Below are 12490 nucleotides of genomic sequence, written 5' to 3'. Positions count from 1 at the left end.
TGAACTGCGGCTTTTCCCTATATTTCTGGAGCTCTTGTTTGTGGCTCTTGGGTTAGATCATGGGTAGCCAATATGGTGCACTTCTGATGTTCTACCTAGACTACATCTCCCATCATCCCTGATCATTGGTGCTAATGTGGGCTGGAGTCTACAGAATCTGGAGGCTGCCAGCTTGGCTGTGGTTGAGCTGGATCAACCTTTCTTGACCTTGGGTCCCCTCCCCAGATGTTTGACTACAATTCCCATCATCCCTAGTTGGCAAGATAAGAGATGAAGGGAGTTGTAATCCCAACATCTTTGGGCCTAAGGTTGAGAAAGGCTGAGCTAGATTATTCCCCGAATCCATCTCAGAGAGAGAGAGAGCGCAAAAGGAAGAGCTCTGTACACCATACACATAGAAACACTTTTTATTAATTTGTTAATAACAGATAAGCAATAGCATAGTGATATTTTCGTCATGCTAAGGCCCCTCCCACCCCACTTTTTTCCTTCTTCCAGTGTGCCTGGGTGGACCGGGGGGGGGGGGGTCAGGGAAGACAGAAATCATGCAAGATTCAACAGAGAGCTCAGCAGAGGGCACAGCAAGCCATCTCACTTGACAGTTTACAAAGTTATTTGTTTTGTTTAAAAAATAAAGAATATACATGTAGACAGAAAGAACACAATCCAGTGTGGTTTCTACATAAAAAGGAAGGGAATCTTAACGGGAAGCCACGGGGAAGGCCTGCGACTGAGATCGGTGTAACGCCAGTGGCAAGTTGTCATTGCTATGTTTGGGGAAGACTATGCAATCCCGACTGCAATTTCTACAGCGGGAGGGTTATTAACCCCCCCCCCCTTCCAACAAGGGAGGTGGAAGGACAAGCTTAGGATCTTTCCCCTAGTGGCCAAACGCGAAGCTGAAATCAACTGAAAGGTTTATTTATTGCTGGTCGGTGATGGGTTGCAGATTGATAAGGAAGTTACAAGGACAAGTGAAGGATGAGGAGGTCATGTGTATTTACAGCTGAGTGATGACAAGTTGATGGCCAAAGGATGGTGCAAGATTGGGGGTACCTTGGCATCTCAAAACAAAAGAGAATATGTATGGGGGGGTGTAGCATGGAGGGGAGGGTGAAAGGCAAGAGGCTTGGACTGCAATCTTTGCATACCAGTCTTTCCTCAAGACCCCAAATGCTTCTCCGGGTTTGAGTTTTTATGCTGGAATGCAAACATCCTCTCGTGACATGGCTGTCCAAGCAGCCGTAACTCAACAGGTGTGGCGTTACCATCACTGGGAGCCTGTGCCCCCCAAAAGGCTGCACCTGTTGCATTTCTGCACATGCAGCACATGCTGAAGACAGAAGACTTCTGAATGTGGTCATCGTAGTCCTCTTCCCAAAGCCCTTTGACCTGTTTTTTTCAGGATTGCTTTCCTCAGTCTCCAAACTGACCTTGCAGGTGTGATAAGGAAGGAAATGGAAGCACATGCAGAGAGATGAGCAAGGAAGCAATTTGCCCAGGAGGTGGGGAAAGGAGCCCTTGCCCTAACTCCTCTCCCAAGCTGGGAGGAAGTCTGGGAATCTCGGCTCGGTCTGGAATGAAATTATGCACACTACTTTGTTTTCTAACTGCATGCTCTCTGACTCCGGGTGCCACCTGGTTTGCACCCACAATCTCTAAACGTTTAAAGTGCTGATGCAGAGATTCCTCCACCAAAACTTCAAAAGGGTGACTGGATTTGAAGATTTTGCTTTCCCAGCTCACTTTTAACGCTGGTCCTGATTCCTGATCAGTTCTGCTGCAGTAATATTCAAACCCAAGAACTCTCCAAACCCAAGAACTCTCCACCTTGCCAGCCTCAGGGACTGCCCCGATAGGCAGATACCATGTGCTCTCTTGCTGTCCCAATATTTTGATTAAACCCTTTCCAAGTGAGCAAAAATATAGGGACCTCTGAGCAAAAGCCGTATGTTTAAAATGTTAACTGAGATGGATTATAATAGCTAACATGCTGCAGCTAATAAATGCTGGAGTTGAAATAACAGTGAGTTATAGCAGCTTTTGCAAACCCGGGTCCCTCCAGATGTTTTGGAAGGGAGCTTCCATCAGCACAACCAAAACATCTGGAAGGTACCAGGCTGGCAAAAGCAAAGTTATAATATTTCTTTATTCTCTCCCACCCACCACCCACCCCCATTTTTTAATAGGAAAAAGTGACTTCTGGAAATATATGCTCAATATACACACAGAGATACACATACTACAAACCATCACAGGCTGTTACTGGGTGGTTTCCTCCTCCCTGTAGGCTAACTCACACAAATGCTAAGCACAGCTGCTAACATACACCACGTTTTAGATGAGACGTATTCTTGCATCTGCACCCCGCAGGTTACTATTGTTCAATTGCAAAAATAACTAATTTGTCTGACGAATCAGTGTGCTCAGATGCTACAAGTTGGGACACTGGACGCTGCGGACTTTATCTCCTGCTCCTGTCTGTGTGCAGGGGGTCGGCGAGAATGCCTTACCAGAGCCAGCCTTCGCTTACCAGACATTTTGGACTACGACTCCCACCAGCCCCAGCTGGTTCAGCTGTGCTCCCATCGGCCACAGCAGTCCTACGGCCAGTGCGGGGGGGGGGGAGCTGATGGGAGTTGTAGTCCAAAGCATCTGGAAGGACTCAACTTGGAGAAGGCTTAATTGCTGTTTCAAGCTGCCATCCTGCACTGCTGAGGTCTTGGAGGGCTTTCTCCTGTTTCCTGAGCCTCTTCGATACCACTTGATGAAGACACTGTCCCCAAGAGAGAAGGGGCCCTTTGGGTAAAAGTGTAAAGGGCTGATATCCCCTCTCCCTGCTTGCGAGAGAGGCAGGGAGGCTGGAAACCTCCCTGCTCTCATAAGGGCATCAGAGGCCCTGCTGGTTCAAGACAAAAGGGGCTCCAGTATCCTGGGTACCCCAGTAGCCAACCAGATTTCTTGACGTGAAGCCCATAAACAGGCCATGAACACAGCAACTCTCTTCCTCACCTGCAATTGCCAGCAACTGGGGTTCAAAGGCAGGTTTTTGCCTTTTGTGCGATGTCAGGACTTATCAGCACTTCCCACCTGTCTGGGGAGCAGAGGGAAAGAAGCCATTTGCTTTGTGGGGGCCACCAGAAATTGCTGGGGGAGGTGGACGCGGATATTGCCTGCAGGCCATGGGTTAGTTAGCCACTCCTGCTGAGCACACTTACCTGCAAATAGTTCCACTCAATTATTTCTGAGCAGCCACCCGAACAGGCCTGCACCAAAAAGGACCAGGTTGCCCAGGGCACACTCTTTTTAGGCGAAAGCTAGAATGAGGAGAGGGCAGAACCGGGAGCATGGCGGAGGGCAGACAATGTTAATCTTGTCTCAAGCAACAGAGCTCAGCTTCTACCAAGGCAATCTGCTCTCCACGTGTGATTTTGCAGCAGGCATAATGAGAAATTCCGCGAGTTTGGGATCTTTTGCGACACGCACCAGGCGAGTGGGCAGGAGGGGAGGAAGCCAGAGATTTATCTCCAAACCGTAGCTACTAGGGCTCTGTCCTCCATTTAAAGACGTCTGAGCCGACTAACTGCGTGAGCTTTTAGGTGCCAATTAATATGCTGGAAAACGAAGAGGTGCCAGAAGAGACCTGCTTTAGCCGAAATCCCATGGGTACGAGTGCCAGGAAACGGGGGACGGAAGGTATAAGTATAGCATTTCTCACAAACTACTAGAGGGGTGGTGTTAATATGTTTTAACAAGGCACTGGGGTTCACTAGAACGGCAATCAGGGGAGGAGAGATGAGGGCAAAAAATAACCGAAGAGCAGTCTTTGATTACTTGGAGAGCGAAGAAACAGCAGAGGAAAAGGGAAGAGGGAGCCGCAGGTAGGTTTACGACTGCATTTCTGCACGCAGCATCCACGGAAACCAACAGCAGAAAAGTAACCTGCAGGAGATGAAGGGAAGGGGAGAGAGAGTTTGAAAAATGACTACCTGTACTGATGAAGCTCTGAAGGAGGACAGGAAGCAGCAGAAGAGGAAACATGTTATATTGTATGAACTGCCCTTTGATATTCAGATGAAGGTTGGTATGGAAATGTAAGGAAAAAATAAATAAACTGGAAGTGAAAGGCTGCACTTCCTAGAACCACTAAGTGATTCACGGTTCCTCCATGTGCATCTCAACAATCAATGCTCTGGACGTCCCTTAAACCAACCTTCTCCAACTTGTTGTGTTCCAGATGTGCTGGAGGGGCCCATGCTGGCTGGGGCTGGTGGGTTGTGATTCCAAAACATCAGGAGGGTACATCATGACTGCAAGTTGCTTTGAGCTGCCTTGCGAAAGATGAAGCGACTAACAAAATTTAATAAATAATAATGAATATTCAGGTTGGGGAAGGCGGGTTTAAACCAACTCCTCTCAGTGTAATGCTTAGGCACTTTCATTGGTGAGGCAAGCCCCAAACCAGCTGTATATATGCTAGGGTGGATTTGAAAGCCAGGTACGGACCCAGAAGGCAAAATCCAGCTTCTGCTCTGAAGGCAATTGGGTGGCTTTGAGCAAATGTATTTGCAGAATTCATTTAAACCATGTTTATGTTCTCTGCACTCAGAGAGACCTGCAAAACAATTCATAGTTCAGATCATAAAACACAATATTGCCGGGGGGGGGGGGAACCCAGAGAATAGCCAACAACATCCATCACTAAGTTACTGGGGCAGTTATGAAAAAAAAAGTACTAAAGGACTATGGTTGTATACATGAGTACAAGGGAGTCTTGGATTTGCACATTAGCTGTTCCTCTCAATAAGGTTGCAAGCATCCATTTTGTTTTTAACACTAACCACAGTTTATTGTTATGTCCAAAAAGGTGTAACTGTGGCCAGTTCAAACTATGTATTATTGAAACAAGCCAGCATCAAATCATGGTTTCGGAACCTGGCTTGTTTGCGGTTCATCGTTTACCCTCCCCACCGTTTGTCCTTTCAAACCTTACAATAATTTGTGGTTAAGTGTGAATTAGGAAGTGGATGTTTCCAACTTCTTCCTTGTAGCGACAACTCCCATCATCCATGACCTCAGCTGGCTGGGGCTGATGGGAGTTTGAGTCCAACATCAGGAAGGCAACTGGTTACCCATCCCCGCTCTAGGTTAAGCCCCGGACCTGCCCAAATCTGCTAGGCTTCACCCCTGACCTGCTCAAACCCACCAAAATCCACTTCAGTTGCCAGGCTCCACCCTGAGCTGAAAAATTCTCAGTAGGCCTCACCCAATGGGTGCTCAAAAATGGTCCTTGGCTCCCCTCCTTGATCCACTGAAGTTCCACCCACTTACCACTCTACTTAGAGTGAGGGGAAAACAGGAGTCTATGTATGTCAGGCATGTCCAATCGGTCGATCACGATCTAGCATGTCGATCATGTGTTCCTGATTGACAACTTTGGTCAATCCAATGCCAGTTTTTTTATAGTGGGAGTAGATCGCAGTCTCTTGGAAGTTGGACATGCCTGATGTATGTGAATTGAAGAGATTTCAAAGGGAGGCAAATTTCGTGCCGGTTGTCCTTACCTAGAGATGGAGTTTTCCGATGTGATATCTTTTGGGGTTCTGACTGCTGTGAAGTTGCGCTTTGGCTGTGAGACTGCAGGAGAGGGAAAAGGAAGAGGTGGTCCTTTTAAGAACGGAGAAAGGGGGGCACTTTCAGTCAATAATGTCTCTTTCTTGTCCCCACTTTCTGAGGTTCCTATCTCTGCCCCAGGTAAGATGCCATTCCCAGCCACCATAGACCCTCCATGTGCCCCTGTTTTCCAGGGACATCCCTGATTTAGAGAAGCCATCCCAGTTTCTGATTTGATCTCAGAATGTCCCGTTTTTCCTTAGGATGTCCCTATTTTCATCAGAGAAATGTTGGAGGGTATGGAGTTATCTGGCCCCTGAGCCGTCTGAAGACAATCCTGTATAGGGAAGTTTTTATTATAATAATAATAATAATAATAATAATAATAATAATAATAATTTACCATTTATACCCCGCCGAGCTGCCCGGGTCTCCCCAGCCACTCTGGGCGGCTTCCAACAAAATATTAAAATACAATACAGTGGTACAGTACCTCGCAAGACGAATGCCTCGCACAACGAAAAGCTCGCAAGACGAAAGCGTTTTGCAATATTTTTGGTGACTGGCAAGATGAACTTTTCTATGGCCACACTTCACAAGACAAAGTTTTTTGGCGGGTTTTTGTTTTGTTTTTGCCACGGCAAACCGCGCTTCGCAAGACGAAATCATCACAAGATGAAGCGACTCGCGGAACGAATTACTTTCGTCTTGCGAGCCACCACTGTAGTTAGTTAAACATTAAAAGCTTGTTTAATGTTTTATTATGTTTTTATATATGTTGGAAGCTGCCCAGAGTGGCTGGGGAAACCCAGTAAGATGTGTAGGGTATAAATAGTAAAATTATCTTTTTTAAAATATATTTTTTATTGGTTTTATAACAAATACAAAAAATACAAAAAACAGGAAAATGGATCAATTTTTTTTTTAATAATAAGTATTTTAGAAGAAGAAATGGTTTAAGAAGAAGAGAGCGCTATATTAGTCATTAATAGAAACGTGGGAGGGGGGGAAGGAGGAAGTCGACAGTGTAACAAATATATTTGAGAATGTTAAAGAAATGTTTTTTTCCTTTGTTTTGTGTTTGTTTTTGTTTTTTCCCTGTTTTAAATAGTAAAATTATCATTATGGAATGGGACGTCCCTATTTCCATCAGAGAAAGAAGGGTATGGGCACTGGAAATCCAGGAGAGGAGGCAAATATGATATACGCCACACCTGAAGATTAAGTGAAATGGATCTTTCGGATTTCCCTAATTCATGTTTCTTGCAAAAAAACAAACAGCAAACCCACCCACAGGTGCATATTCTCGTAAAACAATTTCTTCTTTTTACACAATATGTCCTGTTATGAAATCCTGTCTTACAACAGGCATGAGACACTTCAGCCCTTTGCTTCCCAGTTGTTGCCTAGGGTTCCCAAATGGTTGTTTTTTAAGGGGGAGGGGGCTCCTGCACCTGAAATCTAGCCAATTTTTATTCATTTAGCAAGATCCATATACCATTTAATCAACAACAAAAAACCCTAAGTGGTTTGCATAAAATAATATAAAATATTTAAAAAGAGCAATAAAATCGTGTTCTTTTTTAAAAAACAACAATTTAACCTAAAATGGATCAAAACATGTAAATAAGTCAGCAGTTTTAAAACAAATGTATGCAATAAAAGGACACGTCTAGGTAGACATGTGATAAAAGTTTTTCAAGCTGCTGCATCTACTGTATTGGCCTGAAAATAAGCCTCACTCCCCCCCCCCCCAAATTACGACCATGAAAAGTTAAAGTGTGGCTTAAATTCGCGACCTTACAAAAATTTGATTTTACGATATTGCTGCTGAAACAGACATATGGTAAAATGGAACAGGTGTGAGTGCCTGCCAAATTTTAAGGGAGCGGCTTATATTCGGGTATTGTCTTTTCTTATCCCTCCCCCCTTGAATTTTAAAGGTGTGGCTTATATTCGGGTGCGGCTTATATCCGGCCCAATACGGTATATGGGAAAACATCATCTGCTGAACTTGTCAGGCAGCATTAAAAAGCACAGGAGGCCTACAAAAGTGGGGAACAGATATTTGGAAACTCTTGTATTGCATCTTTGCTCATGTGGGAGGAAACGGGGAACAAAACCCAGGGTGTACCTACTAGTGACTTGGTGGACTTTCTTTGCCGAAGTGCCATCTCCCTGGGAATCTTTGGGGCCTCCGATTCTGCAGCAGAGAGACGGCCACCATTAATTCACAGTCAAGAACAATGCAAGCATAAAAAACAGGTTAATTGCCAGGAGATCATAGAATTGTAGAGTTGGAAGGGGGGTGCCCCAGGGTCATCCAGTCCAGCCCCCTGCAATGCAGGAATCACAAGCTAAATAATCCCTGACAGATGGCCATCCAATCTCTGTTTAAAAATCTGCAAGGGAGTCCACCACATTCTGAGGGAGTCTGTTGAACAGCTCCTGCCGTCGGAATTTCCCCCCTGATTTTTAGTCAGAATCTCCTTCCTTGTCATTGGAAGCCACTGTTTGGGTTCTACCCTCTGGAGCAGCAGAAAAGATGCTTGCTCCATCTTCCTTTCGGATTTTTGAAGATGGCTCTCATTTCTCCTCTTTCCCAGGCTAAAGGTGCCCAGCTCCTTCGACTGTTCCTCATCAGGCTTGGTTTCCAGACCCTTGATCATCTTCACCCTCCTCTGCACACCTTCCAGCTTCTCGACATCCTTCTCAATATGATGTCTTCCCACATTGCCCCCTATGGAACTCTGACGTTTGAAGTAGCTGTTATTTTAAAATGTTATATATCCCGCCTAATTTTCAAAAAAAGGCTTATCTATAGAATATCTAGCTGATCTATAGAATATGCTCCCCAAATTAGAACAGGATCATTCATACCGGTAGCTATGTTAAAAACTATTTTAGCAGCTTGTTAAATCACGCGAAATATAAATCCCACACACCTCTGCACTCTGGAAGGGGGGGCAAAGACTCCATGCTTAGGGGCGCAGGTGAAATAGCGAACTCCAAAGACAGAGCCATCGTGTTTTCCTGTGGGCTTGTCAAGTTCAATGCCAAACCAGTAGCCTGGAAGGAAGGGGGGGAGAAAAACATGCAAATTAGACAGAAATTGCTTTTTTTTAAAAAAAAAATTCCTTCATTAGCACCTTAAAGACCAACTAAGTTTTTATTTTGGTATGAGCTTTCGTGTGCATGCACACTTCATCAGATACACTGAAACAGAAGTAACCAGACCCTTATGTATATTCAGGGGGTGGGGGGTGGGGGTGATGGGAATGGGTGATGGGCTGATAGGAGTGGTAAACCTGTTGATGACTGTTAACGACTGTTAATGACTGCAATTGGTCTTGCGGGGGGGGGGGGGGAGCAAGGGCTGAGGTGCTAAGGAAAGCTTGATCATGTATAATGAGATAACAATCCTATGTCTCTGTTCATTCCAGGTGGCTCCATGGTTTTAAGCTTGCTAATGAGTTGCAATTCAGCAACTTCTCTTTCCAGTCTGTTTCTGAAATTTTTCTGTAATAAAACAGCTGCTTTGAGATCTTGTATAGAATGTCCTGGGAGATTGAAGTGTTCTCCTACTGGTTTCTCTGTCTTGTGATTCCTGATGTCAGATTTATGTCCATTTATCCTTTGGCGTAGGGTTTGGCCTGTTTGTCCAATATAGAGAGCTGAAGGGCACTGTTGGCATTTGATGGCATACACAATGTTAGAAGATGAGCAAGACAGACCCAAAAAAGAAAATAACAGAACAGCACTAGTTACCACATACAGCTCCCAAGTTAAAACAGTACAACGCATCATCAGAGATCTACAACCTCTCCTGGACAATGACAGCTCTCTTTCTCAAGCTCTGGGAGGAAGACCTTTCATTGCCTACAGACAGCCACCCAATCTTAAACAACTCCTCACCCACAATAATACAGCCACCAGACTTAACATGGACACTGGTACCAGAGCCTGCAATAAACCCAGATGCCAACTTTGCTGCCACATACACCCGGACAACACCATTACTGGCCCCAACAACATCCAACATACCATCTCAGGACTATTTAATTGCTCATCTTCTACCAATCAAAAGTCTGCATGTCGGTCTCAATGCTCTGCCCCACCCCCTAGGCAGCATCGTAACTCCTCCAATGGAAATGGCCTCGCAGCTCTTGGCTTACCTGGGGCAAAATCTGTCTTCCCATAGAAACGAATGATGCCTTGCTTCTGACCTGCCACAAGGACCTGGTCGCCAATCTCAATCTTCAGTCCTTCACGGTCCAGGCTGCCAACAGATAAGGACTTCTTCCTGAGAGCTGGACAGAGCAGGTGGGTGGAGAGAAGTGAGATCTGGATGTTTTAGTTTGCTACATAACTTATTCATCAGAATTCTATCTCGATTAAAATAAAACGTGTATTTTAAACCATCCAAAAACATTGTGAACACCTGAAAACATTTGTGGGGGATTCCTACGACATATCCAGGTCTATAATTTTATTCTGTCTGTTGTTTGCAAAACAATCTGTACTATCTGTATAGAATACTATCTGTATAGAATCATAGAACTGGAGAGTTGGAAGGGACCACAAAGGTCTTCTTGTCTGACCCCCTGCAATGCAGGAATCTCAACTAAAGCATCCACGGCAGGTGGCCACCCAACCTCTGCTTAAAAGTAGAGTCCACAATGAAAGAGAGTCCAGCTTACCTTTCTTGTCCTTGTCTTTTTCCTTCCGGCCCTTTGCTGTCATGCGGGAAAAGTCCATGCGGGGCGTCCGTGGGGTGGAGGTCACTGACGAAGGCATCTGATCGGTGGCTTTGGTGATCTTGGACACAGAAGCAAACACTCCTGGGAAGGGCAAAGGGGAAGGAAAACCAGAAGCCCAAAGTTTACATGGAGGGTAAGAACTGTGCAAGTTAGAACCCCAAAGAGGAACTCCACCAGGCTAGATGGTCTTCCCAAGGTATCCTCTCCCATAGCCTCAGATATGGAAGGGAGGAGGTTGTAAACCAGAGGTATAGTGGTCCTGAGTTGTGGGAGCGGGGCCTGAAGACCTGTTTCTATTTCTGCAGCAGGTCCCTGTCTCCAGAGTCTTGGTGCTGATATTGGAGCACTCCATTTGCCCATGCAGGGGCACAGAAAATAAGAGATCTGGCTGAAAGGCAACACACATGGAGGTCTGCCTTGATCGCTGCAATGCATCCCTACTTCTTATTACTGCATAAGAGTGAGATTATTGTATAATCTTAGACGGTTGTAACTTCTTAGGAGGGGCTGGGACTGCGTTGGGAGTATGGGCGTGGCTTTCACGAAGGAATCCTGCACTTCTGAATCTGCCACTGTTGACATCGCCCTGTTTCCACCTTCCCTGCTTCTCCAAATGTTTCATCTCCCTGCTGCCTCGGTTGGGCTATCTCCACCCAGCCCCATGAGACACCCAGGGCTCCAGAGAAAGGTCGTGCCATTGCCATTACAAGGCCACCAGACTCTCCATCGCATGCCACCTTGGAAGCCTGCCTTTGTTTTGGGGGGCTTCCCTCCTGGCCTTGGGGGGGGGAATACTCTGTGGTACCCAACTTTTGTATCAATAAGAATGGCATAAAATTCAAAACTGTGACAATTAAGTGCACATTATTCAAAATCCAATCAGAACCATTTAGTTTAATCAATTAAAAAAACTTGGCGATACCAGCTTTTCAAAATGTCAGTCATTTATACCTCCAGTGACCCCCCTGACACCCCCTTCTTAGCATCCCGCTCCCTCAGGGGGCAGTAGCACCCACTTTGGGAGCCCCTGGCCTAGAAGGCATGTGCTGGGGGAAACCCAGGAGTTGCATTCTTCTACAGATTTGATATTTGTGTACAGTGGACGCTCGGATTGCAAATGTGATCCTTGCGGGAGGCACGTCCACAACCCGCAGCACCGCATCTGCGCACACGCGGGTCGCGATTCGGTGCTTCTATGCATGCGCAAAGTGCGATTTAGCATTTCTGCGCATGCATGAGCGCCGAAACCCAGAAGTAACCCGTTCAGGTACTTCCAGGTTCAGCGTGGTGCGCAACCCGAAAAGACACAACCTGAAGCGTCTGTAACCCGAGGTATGACTGTAGTTGACGTGGGCGGCTGCTGGATCTGATGGCAGAGGAGTGCCAGTGTCAAGCGGGCATAACCTCGCTTTAGATTACCGTGTTTCGGAGGGCAGATAAAGTAACGGATTCCTCCCACGCTGCCATCGTTCTTGCCGTCGGGCTCGTCCAGCTCCACGCCCACCCACTGGCCGCTGGCGAATTCCGTCGTGCCGCAAAAACGCAAGGTGCCCAACTGCGGGGAGGCATGACAAGATTGGGAAAACAAGACGCAACAGAGGAAGTCGCCTTATAATAATGAATCAGAACACTGGCCCATCTAAGTTAATATTGTTGGCACAGACTGGCAGCAGCTTCCCATGCTTTCGAACTGTTATGGAAATGACGGGGGGCGGTGGCACATCTTTAAAGTTGTTATAATGTTACAAATATTATGCCTGAATGTATCCTTTCGACTTGACGACGCCATTTTAACCCTTAAAGAAAGGTGAATTTGGGCTCCACTTCCCTCCATGAACCAAGAAGCGGGAAGTCATGTAGGCAGCAAGAATAGGGCACCCCGCCATAATTCCCCAAGCGTGAGAGCACATACAGGGCAGCCCACCCAGGGAGTGACCAGGGGGGCAACAATGGACATCCACAGAGGCAGTTGAGCAAGTCAGGTGTTCTGAAAGCCCATCTCCAGACAAGTCCTGAGGGCAAGGAGATGTCAAGAGTTTTATTGTTCTTTCGGTGATGGGGACTTAAGAGGTGTTGGGAAAGGTGCCTGATCAAGTGACCTAATGTTGAACTTGTGT

At 46.1% G+C, this 12490-nt stretch overlaps 1 protein-coding gene across 1 annotated transcript in view; it reads right to left on the bottom strand.

Annotated features, from left to right (window-relative positions):
• Positions 1-2184: 2184 nt before the first annotated feature.
• The window catches only part of CLIP3 (CAP-Gly domain containing linker protein 3), a 36846-nt gene continuing 26540 nt past the window's right edge, over positions 2185-12490 (bottom strand). The window contains exons 8-14 of the mRNA XM_035119143.2: positions 11793-11928; positions 10314-10454; positions 9789-9923; positions 8559-8682; positions 7752-7816; positions 5565-5637; positions 2185-3942 (exon numbers count right to left, since the gene is read on the bottom strand). Of these exons, the coding sequence (XP_034975034.1) occupies positions 3888-3942; positions 5565-5637; positions 7752-7816; positions 8559-8682; positions 9789-9923; positions 10314-10454; positions 11793-11928 (729 nt within the window). The 3' untranslated portion in view covers positions 2185-3887. The remainder of the gene's footprint in view (positions 3943-5564; positions 5638-7751; positions 7817-8558; positions 8683-9788; positions 9924-10313; positions 10455-11792; positions 11929-12490) is intronic.

The sequence above is a fragment of the Zootoca vivipara genome, chromosome 6 (assembly GCF_963506605.1).
Source record: "Zootoca vivipara chromosome 6, rZooViv1.1, whole genome shotgun sequence".
Classification (NCBI taxonomy): domain Eukaryota; kingdom Metazoa; phylum Chordata; class Lepidosauria; order Squamata; family Lacertidae; genus Zootoca; species Zootoca vivipara.
Note: the sequence above shows the minus strand (reverse complement) of the source record. Positions and strands in the feature narration are given on the sequence as shown.